This window comes from Pteropus medius, unplaced genomic scaffold (genome assembly GCF_902729225.1).
Source record: "Pteropus medius unplaced genomic scaffold, Ma_sr-lr_union100, whole genome shotgun sequence".
NCBI classification, from domain to species: domain Eukaryota; kingdom Metazoa; phylum Chordata; class Mammalia; order Chiroptera; family Pteropodidae; genus Pteropus; species Pteropus medius.
The window spans coordinates 30,235,474-30,263,101 of NW_024354875.1; the positions used below are offsets into that span (position 1 = coordinate 30,235,474).

Below are 27,628 nucleotides of genomic sequence, written 5' to 3' on the forward strand. Positions count from 1 at the left end.
ATACACAGTTCCACTTGTGGGAATGGACCGCATCCCACCTCACTTAGAGTGAATGCCTCTGTAGTGTCAGGAAGGCTCAGGACTTTCCAAAGCCTCCTAGCTTCCTGGTCTCCCGAAAGGCCACGTGAGGATATTACAGCCACCAAGGAGCGAAAGGAGACTAACGAACAGAACGTAACTGAAGTCCCTTGACATTGAGTCTGGAAACTCTGGAAGGGGTGGAATAAATTCCTATGTCCAGCTGTTCTTTAAGTCAGCAAAGGTCTAGGTGCTCAACTCTGGGAATGCAGGGAGGGCCCTGCCACTGGCTGGTTGGAACAAGAAATTTGGCTCTGTCTCCCAGACCATGACCCGAATATGCACCTTACCATTCTCAGCCTTGGTTTTCCAACTTTCATGCTCAGGGGTAATATTACCTTTCCCGTCACCCTTCAATCACAATAAAATAAGACAACATTTTATCATCTCCACTCTAGCCTCATCACAGGGAATGATACATGCATCCTTTCAAAAGCCTAGATAAAATCTTGACCACCCCATAACATCTTTTATTTAAAAAAAAAAATTAAAGATTAGCCAGTTCTATTTAGATTAGTAGTTCTAACCCTAGCTTCACATTACAATCGCCCAAGGAGCTTTTATAAATACACTTTTTTGAAAAAGCCTCTTCCCTTCACCTCTACTTAATAAATGATAATAATCACGGCTACCAAGGATTAAGGGCTTCCTTTGTGCCAGGCATGGAGCTGAGTACACTCTTCACATGCATTTTCACACTGGATTCTCACAGCCTCCTCCCTATTTTATAGAACGAGCAGCAGGGGTTCAGAGAGATATAATGGCAGGAGGATCGCCTAGCCCCTATGATGAAAATTATTGGTTGGGAAGTTGTTTTGGCAAATGACTATCACTGGAGGACACTAGTTAACAGAGTGACAGGAATATGTGCCCTTCCTCTCTAGTCCCCATATGCTGGGGACAGCACTCAATGACTAGCGATATTGTAGCTAAGTGAGACTCGGTGACATCTAATAGTTTCTAGAAACCTGTATGTTTTGTTTCCCATCACTTATTCCAGAATATCATGGACACAAAGTGAATGAAGACACTTGTTGATTTTCAAATAAAATGCTCTGGATTCACATCCGGGAAGGAGTGGCACAGAATCGGTGTGACTGAAAACATTCAAAGCGGCAAGGGGTCAGCTAAGCTGGTAACTTCCCAGAGTTGACACGCCCAGGTGATTTTTTTGACCCACCTTCTGCAGTGGCTGTGGTTGGGACCACCGGTGGTGTAGGACAGTGCTCGCTCTCCCGAGCGGGCCTTCCTTCTAGGGTATTAGAGACCTTTCACAATATGGCCCCACCCAATCTTTTTTTAAGCTACATTTGTAGCCACCACTCTTCTCCTCCATGCTTTTCAGCCAAACAGTATTCTGTCCTCAAACATCTCATGTATCTCAAACACCCTGTGTATCTTCCCACATCCTTGTTTTGCTCATGTTGTATTTTCTGCCTCCCCTCATCCTTGAACTCCTTTGCTGGCAAAATTCATCTTTCAAAGTCAAACTTGAAGATCTGTGACGAGCACTGCCTGCTCGCTCCTCTGTGCTTCCACATACCACATAATTGGGATTCATTTCATCCACTGGACATGAGCTCCCTGACAGAAATGGCCACAGTGCTAGGTTGAAGAGCACGAGCTCTGGAAACAGAGCTGGGTTTTAATTCTAGCCCTATCACTTACTAGCTGTGTGACTTTAGAAAAGATGTTTAATCACTCTGTGCCTCATCTGTAAAACAGAGATAACAGTATCTATCTTACGGGATTTTTATGAAAATGAAATGAGATAAAACATGTAATCAGAACTGAACCTGGCACATGGTAAACACGCAACTAGCTAGCTATTATTATTTCTAACTCTGGTGCCTGGAACAGGAGACTATGAATATTGAACTGTGTGCTATGGAGGCAATTAGTGAATGTATGTGATTTGGATCCTGGGGGAAGAGATTCATGCGTGATGATTGGGCAAATACTATTAAAGAGTGTATCTAACTTATTCAGGAAAATGTCAAACATACATAAGAACAGAGAGAATATTATGATGAACCCCGCGTACCTCATGACCAGCCTCAACAATTACTGACTCCTGGCCAATCTTTTTGTATCTATACCCAGCTCCTTGCCCTGTACCCAAAGCACATCCAGGATTACTTCAAAGCAAATGACAGATGTGAAAAAAGCAATTTTATGTTTTATGCTCTTAAAAGAGCTTTCAAAAAGGAAACATTATCCCCATTATGACTTGTGTCCTGTGACCTAGATGAACACAGAAGAGAAGGCTGAAGAGATACTGAGAGGTCAAAAGCAGCTAAGGGCTCCAGGCCGCAAGTCCAGGGGTCTTTCCAGGACACTGGGGAAAGCTGCGCACCTCCTACCAGCTTCCTGGGAACACTCCCTCACCCCAGGCCTAACTGATTCTTAATTATCTTTGAGCCCATCTTTTCCCAATTCAGAAAAAAAAAACAGAAAAACAGTTAATGAATGGAATTCTCAGTTAAAGGTTCTCTTCTCACAAATTTCCTTAAACCCCTTGTCTTTGCCTCCTAGTCTGCAACTGAGCACCGGTAGAACACTGAGTGAGTGTGTGTGTGAATGAGTGAATGAATGAGTGAATAGCAAATAATAATAATAATAATAATAATAATAATAATAATAATTAATAATAAATCAATAGGAAACCCTAGAAACAGGTGACCAGTGTCATTTGACAGCTTTCTGTGGACACATCTGCTGTGGCTGTAATTTTATATTACGTGTCCGCTAGTAAAACTGTTCCTGCTTCATATGACGAAATGATAAACATCAGCTTTAGTCCCCTACACAGCACCCTGTCCTCCACCTGGCAGAACTTCTGAATAGCTGCTCTGGGGCTGGAGGGAGGGAGGCAGGGGCACAACCCTAGCTAGGAGAGTCTACGTGGAAGGCAACGCGTGACCCTCATGTTCCAATTCCCAAGTGCCAGAGGACAGGACCGCAGCAGCAGGCTTTCTGATTCCTTTCCAGGGTAGACTCAGAAATGAAGCTAAGCGGGAAACTCATTCTTATAAAAGAAATTCCCCAGAATAATTTCTTACTGAGCTTAAAGCCCAAGACAAATATCAAAGCTGGAAATTACAACTATTTTCAAGCACAGGTTCCCTTGGCCCCTTTTTACTCTTGGTATTCGGTTTCTGATACAGCGCTCAAATCCCAGAGTTAAGACATCAAAATACACCCAGGGAAGCCTGAATCTCAGTCTGAACAAAACCCTCTCCAGCTGTGACCATCCTTTCTGCTCTTCTGTCAAAGCATGAGCGGCTAGCTCCAGGATCCCTCAGCAGAGGGTACACTTCCCGCTGAGCTCTGGAACACAATTAGATCTGAAATGGGGAAAGTGGCTCAGGGCCTAGGGGATAAGAAAGTAAAAGGGGAGGTGAAAATTGACTTTGAAAGGCAACAAAAAGGGGCTGCCTACCGAGAGTTCAGGTAAGAACTTAAAGGAGGCTTACTCTTCTGACATCGCCCTGCCAGGCCTGCAGGCTCAGCACTCTGGAAATACCTCTCCCCTGCCTGAACCCTGGGCACCCCAGGTTTCCGGGTTCCCTAGCACTCAAAGCCCCAAGCTCTCTGCACAGCAAAATACAAGATCCATGACCCAAGCTTAAGAAGCACACAAAAGAAGTCTGATAAAATACACATTTATTAGAAAATTTTCAGCAGCATCATTTCCATTTGATTTTCTAATCAAAATACATTTCAAAGGAATTACAATGAGCACTCAAGATATAAGCAACACATATTTTGAGAACTCATGAATAAAATAATCAGTAGTACATGTTTTATCCATCCATCCGTCCGTCCGTCCATCCATCCATCCATCCATCCATCCATCCATTCATTCATTGTTTTAAAAATGTGCAATACTAGCACAGAGAGCCAAGAACTCTACTTAGTATGAAAATTGAATATTCCTGCCATGGTTTTCTGGTTGTGAAGCGTATACCCGCTATTTAAGAGAAAAGCTATATTCTACAGTACATTCTGATATAAATGTATGATTTAGCCAAAGGACCTAAAAAAGACTCAATAAGAATGGTTTCCCTTTCTATTCATGTTCAGCTTAGGAAATAAATAGTCATTATAATGATATTTTCACACACAGAAACAAAAACCCAGTTGAGGCTTTGCTTAAGCAGTATTTGTTTTGTACCTTACTTTTTGAAGACACAGATATGGTTTTAGTAATTCAGCTACTGAGCTCCAGTTCCTAGGGAAGGTGACCACCTGAGATTCCAGGCAAGGGTGTAAATCACTCTGCAAACTAACTTGTGCTTAATGACATGGGATTTTTTTCACAGACATTACAAATAAAAATGCTGCCTTGGCAACCAGTGAGATAATGCATATGAAACAGAGTGTTCTGATTAGACAATGCAAACGTGCAGAAGGGTGAAACTGAATTGCTTTTTCCACCTTCTGCATTATCTGAGGTGTCTACAGTCAAATCTAGACATCTATGTAACACACAGTGCCCTCTATTAATATATCTATTAATCAGGTTACCTGTAACATTGAACATTAATTAAGTGCTGATATGTAAAAATGGACCCAAGAATGGGGCCTGGATTCCCTTCCTGGATAATTCTATAGGAAATATGAGTGGTGCCTCTTCTTTAGACAGGGCCAAAGGCCCCAAGTCAATTCCTTTCCTCATTGGATCATTTATCATAATGACCACCAACCAATTCAGCAGGTAGTTTTATTAGCAAATTTAATGATGTGGTAATCTTTCCAAAATTTACAAATGTACAATATATTTATAGCATTACCTTTAGATAGCTTCAGTGCAAAGATATACATATAGTACATTGTGATAATTATTTGTAAAAATATGAGATGGCATTAAGTAAAAAAAAAAAAAAAATAAGACTCACAGGCATAGTTTCCACAGACAATTCCAACTATAGGCAAACAGGGAAAAAAGTATATATATTTTTTTTCAATAAAGTACTGAATGTTACCTTTTCTTCATCTGTTTGTAAAAAATATATGTGCAAAAGTGTGTTTCTAATTATTCCCTAAATAACTGTAGCGTAGCTACATCTCAGGGTCTTCTTTAACAAGGTTTGCTGTGTCTTTAAAAGTGTCTTCTGTTGCAGTATAGGCTGGAGTTGGGTTTCTTTTTGGACGATTTTTATCAGGGAGAGAAGGTGATGGAGGTGAGGTCACAGCAGCAGTTTCTTTTGGCTCATTCTCCATCTAAGACCACAAAGAAACATGAATTAGCCATTTATTCACCCAACAAGACCGGAAACAGTTTTGTGTAAAAAAGACAAATCTTTGCCAGGACATACTCTTCAGTGTATGGACATATTCTGAATGTACATCCAATTTAGCTAAGTAAGTTATTGCTAAAAAAGAATTCTTGTGCTAAGAAAAACTGTTAAAAATTACCTCTGCATAGACTGGGTTTTCAAAGTTGGTAGCTTCTTTCAGTTTTCGCCTGAAGATATTCCATTTTGTTGCCTAAATGAAAAAAGAGAAACAGAAAACCTTCTGTAATGAACATTTTGTGGGTTTCTTGCCCCATGTTGTAAAATTTCTTCTTACTGAAGGGAAAAAGCAATTTGAGACCTAGGACCGTGTGACCTGGCCCATGTTGTAAACTGTTCAATTCCCTTTCCGCTGTTTCCTAAACAGCCACTGAAACTGTCTGGGCTCTTTTTATTCAATAATTTTAAAACACTTCCTTGGTTTGAAATTTATAGTTTACAGAATCTGTGTCCATAATATCTAGACTCTTTGACAGAAACTGGAAAGAGATTTCTTTGGGGGCCGCCTGAAATTTCAAGGAAAAGGCCAGACTGCAACTCTCATTTCCTAAAATGATATCTCGATCCTTGGTCGACTCAAGCATATCCCTTTTCCCTTCATCATTTCCTCCTGTAATCATAGAAACAAGAGTGATAACAAATACAGCTAACATTTATTGAGAGCTCACTATGTGTCAGGGACTATTCTAAGTTTAACAAGTTTCTAATTGAATCTTCCCAACAACCCTGTGAGCTAAGTGCTCTTATTACCTCTATTTTACAAATGAGAAAACAGAGTCACAGCAAGATCATCTAACTAAATTGTAGGTATAAGAGTAGGCAATGACTGTAGGACTCAGAGACCCAGAAACTGAAGAACCCAAAGAGAACTCATCCTACTCTATGGTGGGTGGCCCCTGTCTGCTGAAAAGTTGCCTGTGGTGGCAATGCTGGCACAGCTCTGGCTGCCAGATGGAAGGAGACAAGGGACCAGAGACAGGGAACAGATAGCCTACTCCAGCGGGCAGCTAAGGTAGCCCATATGGCGTACGGAACATCGCTTGCTCTGTGAAAACAGGGGACTGACATGTGAAGTAGTGGGGAGCACATGGCTACAGGGAAGTAGAAGAGGCTCTTCCCTTTAATCCACATTTAAGTGAGCACATACTCTGTACATCGTCGTCACCAAGGGGAAGATGAAGACATTCAGGTTGGAGCCCAGCCTCTGGAAGCTTACACTTATTGGGGAAAGCGAAAACTCTTAATTAAAAGTCATTGCTTCAGTAGGGAATGGCTATTTGGAGGTAAGAAATGACTAACAAGAGAAATGGTGGTGATTTTCATGTTTATTCCCTTGGGAAATCCCATACATGTCAACACGGGTTGTGGAAAATCATGGAACTCAGTCATAGGAGTTCACGTTCTCAACTTTAAGTCCCTTGAGCAGATTTACCAATGAAAGATAAATTCGTGAGCCTCTTTGTCACATTCATGCCAACCTAGGGTGATCCTCACCAAGTGCCTCTAATGCTTTAAGCCACACTGGCTGTTACCTCAGTGCCCAGGGGGCAACGGATACAGGAAGCTCCCTGGACAAACCAGGGAGGACAGACCTTAGAGGGTCTCGGCCTCAACTAGTTTAAAAAAAAGAAGAACTGACGTACTGCAAAGATGGAGGCAAAAAGGAAAAGGACTATAATTGGCAAAGGCCCACTCTTATTTGAAAGAATCTTTTAGTGTTCATCTCAGGAAGAACACACACAAGAAGCTTGTCTAGTGGTCTCTTTTTTTCTTTTAATCTCCAGTATTAAACACTGTGCCTGGCACATTGAGGGCAATAATGTTAGTTGGACAATTAGACGAATAAACATGGATGAAGAGGGTATAAATTAATGCCATCTAGTGGTGAACATAAGTGACAGCAGTAGAGCGAAGAATAACATACTTACTTATTAAGGGAACAAGGCTGTATGCTGTAGAAAAACTTCATTACACAGTAAAGGGAAGGGTCTTCTATATGCATCCTTGACACAATGAGCTCGTTATTCTTACTAAGCCATTCTCTCAAAAGCCTCTGGCCTGAAGAGGCTGGATCCAGAAGTCTGTGCCCTTCTTTTCCGCATGGTTTCCCACATCCAAGAAACATCATTCTCATCTCAATATTAGAACGTAGATTTACTTGGTAGAAAGTTTTTCAATTTATGATTTTTTTCAAAATTATCTTTATGTGAGCCTCGCCTATCAGAGTCTTCCTAGTTTGCCGAAGGTTAACAACCCCAGCAATTCCAAAGTCCTTTACAAATTCTATATTATTTCAGCTATTGGCCCCTGTTACCTGAGATCCATCAGCACTTGAGGAAGTTGACTTGGTGTCTGGAGCTACCTCTGAAGGGTTTATGGGACTTTCATAGTTCTTATTATCCACATTTTCAGATGCAGTCACCTGTGCAAATATTTGATGCCATTATCCAGTTTGAAAGAATTTTTGCTGTAAAGTTTCTTATTAAGTCTTTGGTTCTATCTGCTCTCCCACAGACATGGTCAGGCACCATTTTTATTATATGAGACCGACCCTGGAACCCAGAAATAAAATACCACTCCCAACTCCCCAAATCAGGAGTACCCACCACTAAGTCATCTATCTTATGTCTTAATCCCAGGAGGCAAATACACTCACCGCTGGTCACAATCTCACTTAGTAATAGCAATTTCTATTGCGTTCTCTATGGCCCTTTACTCCCACTATTGATCATATTTTTGGTTAAAAGATACTTTGCTTGTATATTGGCAGTCAAAATCCTAGAACAGCATGAAGTATTCCCAAAGTCATCGGTAAACTGAGAACCTTATCTTTGGATGTTTAGAAAAAGATTAATAATTTCAGAGTACTGCTTGGAAGGGGCTGAATGTTTGAAACAAGGGGCATAATGGAATTAATACTCTTCCAGACATTCCCTCTTAAGTCCAAATTACCGTGGATATATAATTAATAAATTACAAGTAGAAATTTACTCTTTTCCTATATTTTCACATTCGCTTTGTTTCTTCTTGAATGTGAATATACATTTGTAAACATGGCCTCGTTTTATTTCAAGTGAAAATACCAAATAAAAATGTTATATCTATTTTATCACATGATTCAAGTTTTGCTCTCTGGATATCAAAGGATTAGGCAAACTGCTTTCAAGATTCAAATATTTCTGATCTTAAGAAAGCTATTCATAAAATAAACATTTCTGTCTTATATTAAAATGTACCATATCTTGTGAGTTCAAAAGAAGTTTAGGTGTTACCAGTAAAACTGTATTTCACTGAGGCTATAGTTGTCTTGACAAAAGAAGTATAGCTAACAGCTGACAGGCACTGGAAGTGACGTTGGGGCTGTTGGTCCCGACTTAATGAAAAGTCTTTTCCCTTCATCCATACTGCTATCTCATCTTTCTGATCCTCTTAAAGATGAGTGAGTAGTCGGGCTATACCAAAGGAAACTTAGATATCTTCCTATTAACTTTGGAGACCTCTGTATATACTTTGTACTTTTCAGAAAAGGATGGAAAAGTTAAGCACAGGTATGTCACCACAAATCACACCCTTGTGATACCTGACTATCATTCGCTCATTCATTTTACAGATATTTAATGAGAGTCTGTATGTGTCAGACATTGTGTTTGCCAAGCCTCTGAACAGACTCATACCTCTTGCTCTGACCACTTAGAATGAAAAGGCTCTTGGTCAGCACCCCCAGAAGGGTTGCCAAACCTCAACGACTGCACAAGAAAACAGTATTCTGATTGTTGTCAGGTCTTGTGTCCTTGGTCAGCCTTGTCACTGCAGATAATGAAGGCGAGGACTAGACCACTGTTCTGCCTTCCATTTGAGGGAAGGTGAGGCGGGCCCTAAGAGGGCATTCATTGTTTTACAGAACAAGATCCAGCAGCTGTGGCACCTGAAAGAAAGAACTGCAAATTCTCACCTGGGTTGGCTGAGCCACTTTGACAGCACTGTCCCTGGTTGCATACATTGGGTTTTCAAATACTATGGGCTGCTTTCCCATCTCCATGGCAAAGTGATCACTCTGATAAAGAAAAAATAAAAGATTATACCAAACTGATTTAATTTACACACAGATGTCCTCATACCTGGTGGCATGATAGGTGCTATGCCAAATTTACCCAAAAAGAAACTGCAGAAGAAGGAGGAGGTGGAGGCAGCCAGCAGAGACAGAGCCTTGATATGGCAAACCATTATGTAAAGTAACATAAATGCACTAATCCATCAGCTCTAGGAAATAAACACTCCTCCTATACCTATGGCTCCTTAGTTCATATACTCACTTGAGGATTGGGTTTGGACAACAAAAAAAGGGGTAGGTGGTGGAAGAAGAGCAAAGAGAAGAGAGGGAGTGGAAAAAAGAAAGAATAGATAATATTGTGGTTTTAGGCAGGGGCAAAAATGAAAGCTTTGGGGGAAAGGCAGAATACTGAAAACAATTTCACAATACTTATGCTGATTATACTATACTAGTCCACACATGAAATATTCATTCGGTCCTCACAGGAGATATTAGTGTATCAATTTTACAGATGGGGACAGTGAGGGTCAGGAAGATGAAGCTCCATGCCTATTATTACATACTTAGAAGGCGGCAGAGCTGTGATTTGAATGAACCACTGACTCTAAAAATTACTGTTTATTTCATCACTATACATCGGAGGGAAAACATAAGAGACTAAGAAACATATATTTCCCTACTCCTTCCTTTAAACATACAAAAAAGCCATTAAACGAAAAGAGAATATCATGTTCTCTCTTTTCCCTCTCCCAAAATCATAAGACTGTTTAAGATTCCGATTAAACTTACCACTGTTTATGATTCCAATTCAACAGTCTGGCTTAGAGGAGGGGTAAATTTCAACTTTATGACTATTTTTAGAAAAAAATTCTGCAACAAATCTAATGTTTCCTAACTTTGTCTGTACAGTGAAGACTTTATTCTGAGAGGCATATCATCCTTTTTTCCCCCTAGATTAATTTTATTCTTTATAAAAAGTGTTTCTTTTAAAACAGTAAAAATGACAGTCCTCAAACAGTCATTTTGAAGCTACACTCACCATCACCATTGCTCTGTCAATAGCAGACTCAGGCCCAAAACCAGATACTCCAATATCCATGTTAACATCCATCCCTGACCTGAAGGTCACCCCATTTCCACTTTCCGAGGATTTGACAAGACTGCTTAAGCTGAAAAGGAGTAATCGAAACAGGGTTCTTACTACTTTTTGTAACAACCTTTCGCAATAATACCCTTTCCTTCACATAGCTAAATCTTAAATGAAATGCTCAATCCCCCCTCTGTATTCATACATCAAATATGGTAGTAAAGGCCCTTCGCTACCTGGAGGTATTAAAGCTTGAGATCTAAGAGAGAGCCAGTTTGGTACTCTCAGGAATAAAGCCTGGCCCATCACACAACTGACTATGTTCTCCAGTCTAACCTGAATGTCCACTAGTAAGCACAACCATTTGGACTATAAAATGTGATTTGCACTCAGGTTTCAAAGAAGCACCTGATTAAGAATTTATGATTTAAAGTGACTGCTATAAGTTCATTACTTTTAGTTTCTGCAGAAAAGGTGCACTGTGTATTGTGCTTTCTTAACTTAAAAAAAAAAAAAGACTAAGTATTCACATGATTCTTATCACATGAAGCTACAAATCAAATGTTCCACATGATGAAACTAACCTTGGCAGCTTGGGCAGAGAAGGCAAAAGGGAGCCAGTTTTCCTATAGTGGAAAAATCCTAATGTTGCCAGAGCACCAATTATGATGATCAGGATGATTGTCAACAGCACAGCCATCGCTGCCATCAAAGAGGAAGGAAGAAGCAAACATATTAACATGTGAAGGAGAAGAGCCAGAGTTAGAGGTAGAAGCTGGGTATTTGAACCATTCATTCATTCTTCAAAGACTGGGTTAAACAGAATATAAATGGCATTCGATTTAGGCATGGTGAAGTATTCCAAGTTGCTCGTATTCTAAAAACTTACTTGTTCCTGGAGAAATGCCTTTCGAAAGCCCTATTTCACAGTAATTTCCCATGTAGCCACTAGGACACCTGAAAGTAAAACAATTGTTTACAAGCTGTTGCCATCTTAGACGTCTATTGAGATTTTATAAGCATATCTTGATGAAGAGAGAGGTTTGACTAATAAATGAAATGTTGAACCAACAATATATCCTGAATGACTTTTGTTTATTCTGCCAAGAGATGAGAAGCAGAAAGAACAGTCATCTGACTTTGGAAATCCACTTTCAATGGAATAGCTATGGCATCTACAAGTTCAGCCTAATCAAATAAACCTATCGCTGTCTTTTCTAATCTATGGAATTCTTTCCTAGAGAGCAAAACTGAAAACCATGACTGTGTTCTTTCCTCTGGTGTGCTTTCATTAAGTACTTTTTAAAGACCTCCATTTATCTTGTTCTGTGTTAGTGCTTTCTCGACAATTCTCTTCCTTCCAAGTCTTTAGCTCAGCTCTCTGCTCGTCATATGTGTCTTGTCCTGAAGCAGCTCTCCCACAATCCAATTGTAATTGACAATACTGGGTGAGTAAGAAAATACAGTAGCTTTCATTTCTCTTCCTTGCTCCCCAAAGCGTGGCCCACAATTCTGTGGGCTCTCAGGGGAGCTTGTTAGAAATGCAGAATCCTTGTGAATGAGATGGGCATTTGAGGCAGACCCCAGGTGGTTCTTATGCACATTACAATTTGAGAAGCACTGCCTTGGTTCTCTGTGGACTCTCCCAAGAAAGGGCAAGCTGGTTAAGATGTGACAATTAGTGAAATAGCAAGGTTCCTGCACTTGTTATTCTGGCTGCATTAAGGTCTCGAATTCCCGCAGAAGAAGCAATTCCCCTTCAGACAGCTCGGACCTCAACATTCAGACTTACTTGCATTTGGGGTGGTCATTCTTATCAAAATAGCAATTTCCTCCATGCATACATCTGCATGGGGGAGGCATGATGATAGGATTTTCGATGGCTGCAGAAAGGGAAAGCCATGCATGTGTTAGTCAACCATACTGGCACTGATACCATGCAAACCTGCCCCCAGCCCAGGGTGGGAGGGTGGTTAATTAGTCTCCCTATCAAAACATTACCCTCCCTTTAAGTCAGATGAATTTCCTTATCAGTAATAAAGCCTTAGAGAGTAACATACATTTGATGGAAAGAAAGGGGCAGTTTCTAGCATTTCTCCCTACCCCCGAAACAGTGGAGTGATGCGAGGCTCCAGAACATACATTAATCGTTAAAAGAAACTTGCAGTAAAGGAACCTCTTAGAACATTCACCTTCTTCTTTAGCGTATTCAGAATTCTCCTCTGTGACCCCAGTTAAAATCAAGTTCAATTTAAGCATATCTCCAAACTTCAACTAAAGGCTCCAAAGCATCAGAGAGCCATTGATCAATAGACAGACACATAGATACAGATATGTAGATGCTTGATAGACAGCTGGTGAGAGATCATCTTGTTTTTTTAAATCCTCCAAAACCACTCTTGCTCTGAGTCCCTGCTCCAGCTCAGCCCCCACATACTTCCTGGATGTGCCTTATGGGTCATTAGGGTTTCCATGTCTTATACCTAGAAGATGCTCAATAAGTATTTATCACCTGGGTGTTTATTTAAAAGGTTTGAACACCCTTCTGGAGCATCCCCTCAATTAGAAGCCTTCCTGGCGCTCTCTGTCTGAAAGGACAACCCCACTCCTACTCATCCTCATCCCTTTTACTCTGCTTAAGTTTTCTCCCTTTTACTTTTATCACCTAACATTATATATTTATCGGGGTCTCTATTTATCAGACTATAAGCTCAACAAGAGCAGGGGATTTCTGTTTTGTTCACTTCTGTTATCTCTGGCACTTGGAACAGTCTCTAGTACATGGTGGGCACTTCATAGATACTTATCAAATTAATTGATTAATTAATATACCAAATCAAGACTCTGTATGGAATGACGACCATCACTAACGTGCTTATTTTAGTTAAAGTTCTTTTAAACAAGAATCTTAATATCATCTGCTTGGCAAAAAATGTAAATGAGGAAAGTAGTAGATGAGAACCTGGACGACATATCTCCTTCAATGCGAAACTGCAATACATGTCAGAACGATCTATCTACAGCATAGAACAAATCTCAAAAGAAATTTAAGTTGTCATTTTGTTCAAAATATTGCAAAATAATGTAATCTTGCCAATATTTTCCCAGTAGCCCTGGGATGAAAGTGGGGATAGCGGAAGGCAAGCAAAGGGAAGCAGTTTTCATTCCGAGTTCATTCTCTAAACCTGCCAACTTTTCAGCCTGACTGGGAAGTCAAAAGGTGGTGCCTTCTTTATCCGCTTGCTCCCCCTGGTGGTTGAAGGTGGTTATACCTCTTCATTTCCCAATTGGCTAAAACTGGGGGACGTGAGCCATAAACTGGGCTGCTCATGAACTGCAGGATGATTTTTTTTTAAGTGCTTAACAAGCATTGAATACTAGTTAGGGACACTAGTTATTCCCCATGGCATATTAGCTCCTTGATTTAAGAGGCAATGAAGAAAGGTCTTGCCAAGCATAGATCATCCATAGCATTTGAGATAAGAATTAAACCGTTTCCTCATTCTAGCCTCCATCTTCCAACAACATAATGTACATTTTAAAATGAGGCCCTTTTGCACTTGTCAAAACTTGGAAATGAGCATGTGAGGAAAACATGAACCCCCCCTCTAGCCCTCCTCTCTGTACTGTGTAAGGCTCCCCACCTCAGGAACCTTGAGGAATCCAGTTAATGCTGCATAGGTGACAGTCATCCAGTACAGGGAGGAGAAAGGAGGAAGAGGCCTTATAAAAAATTCACTTTTCAAAACGTCTTTCCAAAACAATACAACAGTACATTTAGGGTCACTGGATCTATATCTCTGCAGATCTTAGCAAATAATTCTCAGAAATCATTGGAACACAAGTCCCTTTAAGTCCCACTCGGCTCTGTTCATATTTCCTCCATCTCTCATCCCTCCTTCTAGCCTTCCCCACTCTATACTGCAAAGAAGCCAGTACATAGCATTCTTTAGGCTCCTGTAGAAGATGAAGCGTGGGTAGGGCACCTACTGAAGAAGGCAGAGCAGCTCTCCCAGGACCCCGTGGCTGCCCAGGCAGTGTCCCTACCTGCATTACACTCGGTGATGCTCCCCTCTACAAAGGTGGAGCCTTGGGGACAGGCACAGCTGTATCCTCCAGGCCTCAAGAGGCAGAGATGGCTGCAGACCTTTTTGCAGCGGTTGGGCACTAAAAAGCAGAAGAGAACAGTGGTTAGGTTCTGTGGAGGAAATGAACACCCCAACCAAGGACATGCCCATCGACTGAGTTGTGGCCCTGCCAGGTGACATTAGAGCCCAGGCAGCATCCCAACACCTCTAGGCCACGTGCTACTTGTCACCTCACCAAAGTGGCACAGCCCCTCCCTGTGCCCTCCATTTCCCTTCTGCACCACTCACATTGCCTACTGACATCACTTATCTCTTCTAATGCCCTGGCAGATTTGGAAGGTAGGTGTGTGGTCATTGCACAGCCTCAAAAACTAATCAGTGCTAAGTAATTTGAGATCGTTCAAAAGACCAGTGAGACCCCATTATTATATCAAGATTTGTCATCACCCAAATTTGGACAGGTCCTATGTGTGGCCCATCCAAATTATATATTGGATATGATTTCCACCCTCACCTTCCAAGGAGAACTTTCTTCTGGGCTTCAGTTTCCTTATCTGTAGGACAAGGGAATGCATCTGACTAACAATTTTAGAATAAGGCTCATACAGCTCAGGATAACTTGTCTGCCCTGGCCTTAACAGTTGCAAGAGTAGGTAAGACCAGTGAAGCCCATTCTGTGCCCTGTTAATCTAATTCACATTTTGCAGGGGCCTGATGCCTGCTGGATTCTGTGGCCTGGAAGTACATAACCATAACTCCAAACGATGAGATCTGAAATATGTATACTTCATATCTGCTGGTGGTGTACATAATTTCATTTGACCTCCAATTTTCTCTTTCTTTGGTCAAAATAATACACACACACACACACACACACATTCCTTTCATGCACCAAGAGGTCAGCCTATTATAATCCACTATCATTTTCCAACAATATAGCCATTAATTTAAAATACTAAAGAACATCCTTAGTATTCCAAGGTTGGTGATTACCTGACTGATTATATCTATGTTGATGAAAGACTCGAACTTGAGTGAGCCAAGGACTCACTGTCAGCATTTTCTCTTTCTCGTCATGTCCAAATTTGTCTTGTGTCCATACTTCTCCTTTATCCTTAGATACCCAGTATAACTGACCTTCAAAGATGTCCAAACTATAAGGGTTCACTGCTGCTTACCCACAGGGGAAAAACAAAACAAAACAAGGTTACTGAAAAAGAAAATACCCTAACCCCACTTCTATGTCGGATGTCGTTTTGCTTGAATTCATCCCTAATTCAGTGCCTTGAAATTCCAGGAATATTAAGGCAGCCTCCTATACATGGGACTACAAAAGTGTGCTGTGCTGGAAGTTCATGATAACTGAAATTAAACTAGATTAATGCCTATAGGCTAGCACAAATCATAGGGCACTTGCTCACTTTCAAATCGCTGCTTTTATTTTTGGAAAATAATTTGTATGGCAGAGATTTTTTTTTTTCTTTGAACATAAGACATTGTGTTAGGAAAACCTGATATGTGCTGGATTGTTGCAGTTCTGCAGTCTGAATAAGAAAACAAAATGTTTCTCTCTTTCTAGATGTTTCCGGTTGTGCATAATAAACAATGTAGCACATCAAAAAATGAATGCCTCTAGAAGTGGTTACACATGGATTACCATGGTACACATGAGTGCCACGTTTATCAAAGCAACCTAAAGGAAACTCATTTGTTTCAATATCTGCTGCTGAGAGCATTTTTTAAAAATTATGTAAAAAGAACAACAGACTTAATCATTGCTAATGATTCGTTTGCATTTAAATCAACAGCTGGGAACTGGGGTTGGGGGGGAGGGTGGCGGGGTGGGGTGGGGTGAGGGGTGGGGGGTGGGTGGTATCTCAGAAACTCTATAAACCATTTCCTAAAATGAAGGTTCCTTTTTGAGAAAATGGGCAACGAAACTGGAAATAGATTGACTGTTTTTTTTACTGTATTGGCTTCTAACTCATTTCTAACCTGCACGGGCAACAATTCTCCTATCAGTCCCATCATATTTTATGGTTTCAATAGTTTTCTCCTTGAAGTCGCTCCAGTAGATCCGGTCATTGTTCAAATAATCGATAGAAAGGCCGGTTGGCCAACCAAGGTCCTCGTGAACCAGGACGTTCCGCTGCTGCCCATCCATCCAGGCAGCCTCGATTTTAGGTTCTTTGCCCCAGTCAGTCCAGTACATAAGCCTGTAACAGAAGGTTTCCTCATTGTAGCATTTCATCTAATGAGGCTTCTCCCCTGAAGCAGAGCATAGACTTTCAACAGGGAAATCAACAGTTTTTCACAGAGGCCCGGGTGCTAAGGGACACTATTTTTATACTTTACTTTAAAGACATGGAGAGAAAAGGGGGAGCCAGTACATCTGTGGTCTGTACTTCCTGAAACTGGGCTTCCTCAATAGAAACTGCCCAACCCTACCCCAGGATACACACTCAGACCCTTTCAAATACATACAATATGTAATTACGAAAGCTGTTTCTTCTTCAAAAAAAAATATTTATTGAATGCCCACTGTGTGAGAGGCACTATTCTGTGTTTGAGGTATATCAGAGAACAAAATAAAGATTCCTGCCCTCATGGAGCTTATATTTTAACTTTTCAAATGTATTGTTTTGTATCCAATTAAGACTTGATTATAGAAGAATTGCGTAGACCAGGGATTGCGCCACTTCAAATACCTGGAAAGGACCAGGCGGGCAAGAAAAATGAGTAGAGCAGGCAGTTTTCATATGTTGCATGAAGAGAACGAGGTCCTATCTAAAAGTTCCAGGCATCAAAGAAGGCATGCCTACCTAGTGTTATCAGTTCTTCTGATTTTTTCAAGCCCCAAAACACAGATATAAAAAAAAATTTTTTTAAATGTTAGCAAATAAGTTTAAAAAAAACCTTAAAGCTCTGTTAGTTTAAATCAAATATACCTATGGGCCATATTTAGCCCACCAGCCACCACTTTGCATTCTCTAGTCTAAACAAACCAATCATCAGGTATAGACCAATCCTTAAATTCTTCTGAGGAATGTGTGAACTTCAGATAAACCAGGCTCTGGAAAAAATGTGGCGAGGGGCCCTCCCCTCACACAGCATCAGTCTGAAGGCTGGTTGGTACTAAATGATCTCTAGGGCATACTATAATTCCTGAAAATAGTCACAGGCGCCATTCAAAAAAAGTCCAAGAACAATATCCGTACAATTAGGAAAAAATAATTAAAGACATGTAAATTTTTGAGAATCCAGCAGAAAATACCTAGAATATTAAACTCCTTTAAATACTTACCCTAGTTTGGGATTCACAACCACTGCAGCTGGTTGATCCAGTTGGGTAGAAATCAGCCACTTCCTGTACCTTCCATCAAGTTCAGCCACCTCAATCCGTTGACTCCTGGCATCTGACCAGTATATATGCCTGAATTTAGAGGGACAAAGTTTAACATCTGAAAAGTATAGACTGGTCGCTTATGGGGAGAAGGTTCGAAGGTGAGAGAATTTAGTTTGGACACTGTGGCTGGCAAGACAGCTATTCAGAAACTAATGATGCAAGCACAGTTTCCCTCTCTCTTCAGCCAAGGGGATATCTTTGGAAGGTTACAAGTAGAACAAGGAGGTCAGGAGGGGACTCCTGCCCAATCAGCCAAAGTGGCTGAATCAGTCAGGGTCAACGATGGCAGTGAACCTCACATCCATATTACTATGAGACAGGAACTTCCAGGCCTTAAGTACTGTCAGGTTGGCCCTTTATTTCTGACCGGCTGTGAGTGGGCTTCCTCCTCAGCCAAGAGCCCCACTGGAATCAATAAGAATGTGGCAACAGTCCCAAGGATGAGTAGAAATAGCCTTTCTACATAACAAAGTCAGCCAGGCCATCCTGCCCTGCTCCCATCCCTAAGACCGAAGGTCTCAGTTTCTCACACGCAGAAAGAGTTCCATCTGTTTCTTCATTCATTCATTCATTCATTCAGGCTGAGAAAGAGGTAAAACTTCAAATAAGATCTGCCTTGCCTGCTTGGTTTTCAGAAGGAAGTGTTAAAAGTCTAGAGTTTCAAGTTCCTGACTCTCTGAGACCTTGTTTCCTAACAGAAAATGCTGATGAGTCTTTCCCTTTAGCCTGCAGGCACAGTGGGGACCAAATGAACTTCTTCAGATATGTTCAGGTGTTCTAAGAACACCAGACAAGTTTGTTTAAAGGTGAAAATTAATAAATATCGTAAATAACTCCATTTTCCCAGAGGTTAGCAATCCCCTAAGCCTTCCCTCTAACACATTTTTCTATTATCAGTTCATTTTCAAGGACAAAGGGAAGTCTATGCATGCTTACGTTCTAATTCTAACGTTATCACTTCTCCATAGAAGTCACTCCAGGGCAAGACTCTTCAATGAAGAAGGAGCTTACTGACTTCTCCACATCAGTTTGCATCACATGCATCTATCTACCTGATGATAAACCTACTTAAGATTCTTACTTAGGGGTCATCCAAAACATGTGGGTTCTAGAAAATCTAAAAGAACAGAACAGAGCCGACACCTCTATTAATAAAAAACCCAAAGATTACAAGAGAGTCGAATTTCCAGTCTGTTCGACCACATAGCCTGCTAAAAACACAAAGTGTAGATTGTTCCTCCTGAAATAATTACCACAGAGAAAAAGGTCTCATCTCAATTGCTTTGCTGAGAGAATTGTGAGGCTGTCCCATTTCTTCACATAATGAACTGTGCTGAAAGGTTAATTTTGGAACCCAGAACTCTGTTGACAAAAATGCTCTCCTAAATTTAAATATAGAATCTTAACCTTTGTGCTTTCTCAAAGTTTTTCATGACACAGACAGAATATAGGAAATGATAATGTTTATAGGACACACTGGGGTAAGTAAGCAGAGGTGGTTGCTGGGGCCAGAGGAAGCCCAGGCATCACCCAGCTGTACCAGCGACTGAGCATACTCATATCTGGGTCCAGTTTAACTCATGTGCCAAGGCCAGCAGGAATGAGCCCTGACCAAGAAAACAGAATAGGCAAAAATGGAATGTGTGCTAAACTTACCTTCCAACCCAGTCCACTGCTAGTCCATCTGGCTGCATTATGTATTTCAGGCCCAGGTTCATTACCTGCACATGATTATTGCTGCCAGATTCGAAGTTGGGGATGTAGGCACGTTTGATAGCACCAAAATTAGAACCATGCCCTAGCACAGTGTAATATAGGACACCTGCAGAGGCAAGACACAAATGTCGGTTGTATATTAAGAACATCAGGTAAAGGAGGAACTGGGTCTAAGTAGGTGAACTGATCAATTATTTACATCTCTACCACCTCATTGTTCTTATAAATAATAATTGAATTATATCAATATGATCTAACCTCAAAACTTATCATTCATGAAGAGCTATTAGCTACAAATGCTTTAATTGATAACACTGATACATACTTAGTCTTCTCTATTTGAAGGTAATTCATTAAAATATACTTCATCCGAGAGCCTATTTACTCTTCATCCAAGATCTTATTAATAGGATCAAGTTCTAATTTCCAAAATAGAATGTACAGATTAAACCACGGGCAGGCTGTTGAGAGTTTGACATCATACTCAATAACAGTGACAATAAAGGAGTCATGTAGGTTAAGTCCTATTTTACATACAGACTAAAGGATAGTGGACAGCAGACATTTTTAAATGCATAGGAAGACTGTGACTTTTAAGGCATATACTTTCCTAGGCATATACTATTCTTAAAAAGCTGACTGCATAACTAAGTGTGAAAACACAATAATAAATTTTACAATGCATAGTTATTAATAGTTTGCAAAGCGTTTTCACTTCTATGATCTCATTTGATGTTCAGAACAACTCTCAGAGGTAGCAGGCAGAACAAGATTACTGCTCTTATTTAACAGATAAAAAATGGAGATTCAGACAATTGTTACAATTATTTAAGATCATAAAGGTATTAGATGAGAGAGACAGGCATAGAAGACTAGTTTTCGGACTCCTGCTCCATGACCATCTCCCACACATCATATAGAGCCATAAGAGATGCAACAACAAGCATTATTCATTTTTTCATTCATCAGATTAAATTTTTTGAGTACCCACCAGATACACTGTATTAAATGTCGGGTCAGGTGCTAGGCAGGTAGACATGAATTAAATTCAATCTCTGGTTCTGAAGAGCACATGATGAAGTGATAGGAAGAAAAATATGTGGACAAGTAGCTATAACTCAGAGTAACACATGTTTTAGTAAAAGCATCTATAAAATACTATAGGCTCATGGGAGAGCATTCATGGAACTGTACCAAGATGAATTATAGAAGACGTCACAGGGAAAATGACATCTGAACTGGGACTTAAATTTGAGTAGAAATTTTCCAAGCATACAACGACGGGGAAGGACAAGATCTGCATGAGCAAAGACAAGGAGATATTAAACAAAGGGACATGAAGCGGTCCTGAAAGGGTAATCCCCAGAGATGAGAAAAGATTTGGTGAAAAGTTGGGAAAGGTTGGCTGGGACCCACAGCCATGCTATGATGTCTGGAGCACGCTGGATAGGAGGAGCTTCCTTGTCCACTCACACAATAAAATTCACTCAAAAAAATTAATTCCCCAAAGCTCAACACTTAATTCATTTAATTAATTAACTAATTCAATTAATATTGATGAAAGATGCCAAATTTCATACTCACTGAGAGATATGTCCTCAGGATCCCAATCATAATCAACAGCCTGAATATGTTCCTGTTCTTCAAGATAATCTGCATACTTCTCAGATGAGAGATTATATTTTCGAATTCGCACATTTTCAGGAAGTAGCAACAGAGGAGGGTTACCTGTAAATAAGAAGGGCTGCTTTTTCTGTTTGAATTCTAACTCAACTTTTTTCATATAAAGTATGTAAAAAATATTTTCTATTTTACATAAAGTAGCAAGTATCCTCTCCCTATAAAAAACCATGAGTTTTTATAGGAATCTATCTCTGCTAATCGATAGAACTGACTATCCAACTGAGTTGCAAAACCCAGGACTGTAGACATTCTTATCTTCATTTCAGCTAGAAAGCTAACATTTCTGTTAGGGACATTATCAGTTCTTTATTCTTTGTCCTCAGAGGGCAACAGTTTAGAGCAAGGCAAGATTGAGACCCCTAGAAAGCATCCTACTTTCCATGGATATTTTTTTTAATTCACTAACAATAAAACAGACATGATTGTGACAGTCTCACTGAAGAAATAATTATAGTTTTATTGAAATTTACCAGGAAGTCCTCATTCTTCACTTTTTACTGACAAATTTTATAATTCTTTTAACAGGTAATCAGCTCATGATTCTATTTAGCTTCTAGCTAATGACAAAAGCTCGTTCTTGATTTAAAAAATTTTTTTTTACTTAAAGCAGCTATTTTTAATGGTGACTCATCCTGAGATGCATTGTCTAATTTTTTTAAAATTTACTTACCTAGTGTTAATCGAATTTAACTTAATTTTCAAAAGTTCATCTTATAAATTTCCTATTTCGACATTATGTTTTACATAAACATTCTAATTTATTTCAGTCATCTACTTAGTTAAAAGATGTAAACTCTTTTTAATTCGCTGCTTAATTACCAGACCAACTGTTCAAATGCCTTTATCATACTTTCATTCAGTGTCATAATGTTTGGAGAGTAAAATATTTAAGTATGTGAGTCAAATGTACACATCATAAAATCCCAATTTGTATGAAGAAATTAAACAGTCATTTTACCCTTAATCTGCAAAGTTAAATGCTATTTTCTTATCACGTTCCATAAACTCTACTACAAACTTCGAATTTAAATCTTTAAGATCATAAAGACCTATACTCCATAACTGGGATATGCTGATTCGAATCAGACCTCTGGAAATTTGGACTATAATACTTCTGAATTGCAGTCTTTCTCTTTTTTTTCATTCCTATCTAGTACTCGTTACTGTTTCAATCAGGCCTGATTCTCAGATACTGGCATTAACCTAAAATGTAGAACTAATGATTGAAATTATAAATGTGGTAGACTTCCTGGCACATTTTTTCTGTCTGTGCCCCAATTGAATGTGACTATTTTTTGTGGTCCATCTTGGATGATAGAGCTCAAATCTTGATGTCAGTGGAGTGGGAGCTATAGAGCTTCATAAATTTCCTTCTGTTGATGACCATCCTATAAACAAGCTTTTGTTGTTTAAATCTTCTGGAGGGTGACATCTTGTCTACCTTCTGAAGTTTTTATCAAGGTGGATAAGAAGCTGTTCAGAATAATAAGTAACACCTGACTCCTGTTTGAATCCCTACATATTTGCTGGGAGATTGTAGTTATTGTTTTAATCTGGCAAGGGAGGAGAGGAGAAGAGACTGGATCGGTTTTAAAAGAGAAGTAACTGAGAAATTAAAAATAAGACTCTGAGAGTAAAGTTTATTTTCTGGTATTTCATACTCATAAGCATTTATCCGAGAGTCAATTAATTCCAACATGAACCCATCGTACGTACCATCAGCTTCACACCGTTTTCCATAGGTGATACTCAAGGACCTGAAGCCTTCGGCACAATAACACTCATAACTTCCTTTGGAATTTTGGCAGTGCTGGGGACAAGTCCCAAATTGCTCACACTCGTCGATATCTGTAGGCAAAGGAAAACCAAATATGCAACAGATGCTCCCATCCATTCTTTAGAAACACTGCTTTTGTTTAAATCCACATTGGCTAGCGACAAAGACTGAGAAGACTGCAGATGAAAACAAGCAGGCACCAACATTTATAGAACAGTTACTAAGTTTCAGATACTGTTTCCCCTCATTTAATGTTCCAGAAAGACTTTATGAGGTGTAAACTATTATGAAACCTTAAGTCCCAAAGCTGGTAAGCAAGGAAGATAACGTTTAAACTGAAGCAGTTTGACTGTGCAATAGCAGTACAAAATTTTCCCTTTGGGAAAGCAGATGTTATTTTATTGTTGTTTGGTACTACTTTCCCTTCTGCTAACTAGCTTCAGGAATGGGAATCATTGGTTTTATTTTTTAATAGAGTTCTTAAGCTTCAGCTTCCAAAAGAACTGTTCCAATCATTTGATTATGGCACATCATGAGTTAGAACAGTACATTCAAATAATAAAAGGCTTAAAATCATACTCATCACTTATCATCTTGATATGCTACCTTCTGACTATTGTAGAACACATTTATGTCTGACATAAGTAGGTGCATAATAAATATGTTGTTTGACTTAAGAAGAAAGTAAGACTTGTATTTGTTTAAAACAAAATTGAAATCCCACACAGTGATACATTAAACAGCCATCATCACTGAGGCCTTCATAAATCACATCGGATATTTTTGCAGATGACCTATCTGCACTGTAGCTAATAGCTCTTCAAGTATGATAGGTTTTGAGGTTTGATAATATTGATGTAATTGAATTATTAGTATTATAGGAACAATGAGGAGGTAGAGATGTCAATAATGGAAGAGTTCACCTAATTAGATCCGGTTCCTCCTTTATCTGATAATTTCACAGATATTCTTGAAGATGAGCTATCTGCCTAGTGTTCTGCTAGGCACTAGTAAGATAGCATGGAAAAAAGCAATTGGCATTCCCTGAGTTTGGGTTTGTTTTGCTTTTTTTTCACAGCCCAAGAATTAAATGAGGAAAATAGATCTTGACATTTGTCATCATTGGTTATATATATCACAAATGTGCAGCTTACAATCTCATTCAGAACTGATCATTACTCTCTAATGATAAAATTAGTGGTGCACCTGAATATTTCAATAAGCTAGAAGCATGAGTTTAGCCTATAAAAGGAAATAAATAGTGATTTAACAAAAGGGGATGACTGGAGAACATAAAGAGTACATGTTTCTCCTAATAAGAATTGGAGGAAATATACTCTACCGTCACAGGAGTTTCTGTCTAAAATATTGGCTTTGAACCCAGGTCTACAGGAGCAGATAAATCCTCCTTCATTTAATTGGGTACAATTTTGTTCACACAGATTTTCAGCACAAGATCTTTCTTTTCCTTTATCTGAAAAATAAAATTCCAATATTACAAGTGGAAGATATAAACCAGATCAGTCACAGCTACACATGCTAAGTAAGTTTTGGCCAGGGTGAATAAAATGCATATTAGTCATAAGTCATACAACTGCTATTAGAACCATAAATTGATATACATGGAAAGAAATTTTGCAATATGCATATATCGAAGACTTCAAAATATTCATGTTTTTACCCAGTTACTCCACATTAATAAATTTTCCCTCAAGAAGGAATAAAATTGTTCAATATGATTTATGTTTAAGGATTATAATATTATTTGTAATGAGAAAATTTTGAAAACAACTTGAATGTATATTCAACAATAGGGAATAAAGTATGGTGTGCTGTATTTTATCAAATCTAAGACACCACTGATGTACCATTATTTTATATAACACTAAAATAAAAAAGATCTGGGACTTATACTATGGCATGTTATCAATTGTAAGATGCATCCTGGTTTCAGAGATATTAAGTGTGAAAATAAGTATGCATCTTAGAATCAATGAGTTATGATTATCTACATAATGAATTGCTATGCGATCATTAAAATTCACAATTTCAAATGATGCTTTGACATGGGAAATATCTATAATAAAAATAGAGATAAAGATTGTAACACTATTAATATAAAACATTTCTTTAAATTTTTTTAAATACTAAAAATTAAATTTCGCACATATACGTACAAAAAAAAGACAATGAAAGTACACCAAACTTTGTTCTCTTTTAATGATGGGATTCAAGAGATTTTTTTCTTTTGATTGTTAATATATTATCTAGATTGTGTAACTTTCATAATAAAAGAAAATTCAAGCAATAGTTTATATTTGTAGGGCTCATAGGAATGACCCTTGTCATCTGTTCTGTTCTATGGTCTGGATCCTCCAGGATAGACTTTTAATAGTTCAGGCTCCAGTCAGACACTACATTGCTCATCACTGCCCCCAGTTCTCGTCTCTGCCAATTTCTGCCCAAGCTATCTGCTTTCATTCTTGTCATTCCCATCGGTTTGCTTCTTTTATAGTGCTGAGTCTTCCTCTACCTCCAGATCCTACCGGGAAGCTTACAAAAGATAAATGTAGCTGTGAAAATGGGGGCCGGGTGTGGTGGGAAGGGCAGTTATCACCATAAAGCAGTCAAGCTTCATCTACTTCTCAAATGAAATGTCTGTTGATCAGAGGTTCTGAATATTTTAGTGAAAGAGACTTTGTGGTATCTCCTGACTCAATTCTTTCAAATTCAAATAGATTTACACCTACTTGTCTTCTACAGTAGGCAATGAGGTGAACTTAACAACTTCTCAGGGTCCCTTAGGGTACAGTGACTATAAGTATATGTGGTTTGAATAAACTAAAAGTATTGAGCTTTAAAAAAAAAAAAACCCACAAAATAAAGCTCCATGTCATGCAATGGAATGCTGCCCTTAGAGTTCATACTTCAAAGCTATACACATGAAAGCCTTATAATAAATGTCTAGTCTGAGCTCTTAACAACTACACATTGCTAAATAAATCTATTCAGATTTTCTAGTTCTTCCAGAATCAGTTTCACTGTTTTCTGTCTTTCTAAGAATTCATCCATTTCATGTAAATTGTCTAATTGGTTGGCATAAAGTTTCTCATGGTATTACCTTATTATCTTTTTAAATTTCTGTAAGGTGGATAGCAATGTCTTCTCTACATTGCTAAGTAAATATGATCTACTATTATTAACTTGGATAGGCTTGAGCCTGTCACATAACCTCTCTGAGACTCATGTGCATAATTAGACTCTAATCTCCTCCCAACTCTAAAATCTATAATGTGATTAGGGGATCCAGGTGGTAAGCATTTCTGGACCAACTGCTCCCGTGAGTGAGCTATATTCATGTGAAACCAGAGTCCTTAACAAGAACAGAAACCGCATAACATTATGAGAGTTTTCCTCAGATTCGAGGACCTTCTTGTAACTTCTTTCACTTCACAATAGTCACCATTTTAATCCGTATAATAACAGATTTCCCCAAATCCAGACAGACGACAATTTATTTTTAAAATATACTCCATTTTCCATTTTATGAAAAAGGAATAAGAACTAACAGAGAAATGGCAAGTCATTCTACCTTCGTAATCACATAAATAACATTTACAACCTAAGGTTAACTTTTTTTATATCTTAGTGGTGCTAGAAAAAATGTCAATGTCTTTCCTTTACTAATGCAAAATTATTTTATTTTTTTTTAGATCAAACATATGTCCTGAATACCTCAGTGATCCTATTTAAAAAAGAAAAAAAATAGAGATGAAATAAAAGGAGGCAGAAGAAGAGAAAGAGAAAAGAAAGGCAAGTAGATGAGCAGCACCCAATAATTGGTATTTTAAATAAGAATCTTTCTTAGTCAAATTACTAGTGCATCATAGTAAGACTGAATTCCATATCATGAATCTACTTAATATCTAAACAGAAATGCTGCTTTTATTCCTAAATTAATGTATGTGTTACTTATTTCCTTTAAGTAAACCTTGCTTTCAATTAAATGTCATTTGAGTAAAAAGTACTATAGTTAATTTTAAGCCTTTTCATTGGCACATTCAACCTGGAAATACTCCAAACTCCTGGAACAGTTCACATATCAGTCTTTGGACATCAAACCCAAATCTACCATCCAGTTTGCAAATCTTGTCATGTTCATGCTTTTTAAAAATACTAAATCAAATACTTTATTATGTCAAAAACTCCAAACCCCACTGAAAAAGTGTTTTTCATCCCCCTTTGTAACTCACACAGTAGAAAAGTTGCCAAGAAACCTGTGGGATGGCTCAGAAAATAGTGATTAAAGCCCAAGAAGTTGAAAACACATGGAACTAAGGTGACTAAATTACAGACTCCTAGAATTTAAAAAACTTCCTCCTTTTTCCTATGAAGAAACGGAGGCCTGGAAAAGTCAACATGTGCCCAAAGGGGCACAGCTA

The 27,628-nt window shown here is 38.9% G+C and overlaps 1 protein-coding gene across 1 annotated transcript in view; it reads right to left on the reverse strand.

Moving 5' to 3' along the window:
• Positions 1-3,738: 3,738 nt before the first annotated feature.
• Positions 3,739-27,628, reverse strand: part of LRP2 (LDL receptor related protein 2) — a 180,840-nt gene continuing 156,950 nt past the window's right edge. Inside the window, exons 64-79 of the mRNA XM_039855815.1 lie at positions 24,529-24,660; positions 23,126-23,257; positions 21,311-21,454; positions 19,667-19,832; positions 17,909-18,037; positions 16,600-16,820; positions 15,598-15,774; positions 14,564-14,683; positions 12,309-12,399; positions 11,406-11,473; positions 11,101-11,218; positions 10,469-10,598; positions 9,331-9,432; positions 7,693-7,800; positions 5,500-5,571; positions 3,739-5,304 (exon numbers count right to left, since the gene is read on the reverse strand). Of these exons, the coding sequence (XP_039711749.1) occupies positions 5,143-5,304; positions 5,500-5,571; positions 7,693-7,800; positions 9,331-9,432; positions 10,469-10,598; positions 11,101-11,218; positions 11,406-11,473; positions 12,309-12,399; positions 14,564-14,683; positions 15,598-15,774; positions 16,600-16,820; positions 17,909-18,037; positions 19,667-19,832; positions 21,311-21,454; positions 23,126-23,257; positions 24,529-24,660 (2,072 nt within the window). The 3' untranslated portion in view covers positions 3,739-5,142. The remainder of the gene's footprint in view (positions 5,305-5,499; positions 5,572-7,692; positions 7,801-9,330; positions 9,433-10,468; positions 10,599-11,100; positions 11,219-11,405; positions 11,474-12,308; positions 12,400-14,563; positions 14,684-15,597; positions 15,775-16,599; positions 16,821-17,908; positions 18,038-19,666; positions 19,833-21,310; positions 21,455-23,125; positions 23,258-24,528; positions 24,661-27,628) is intronic.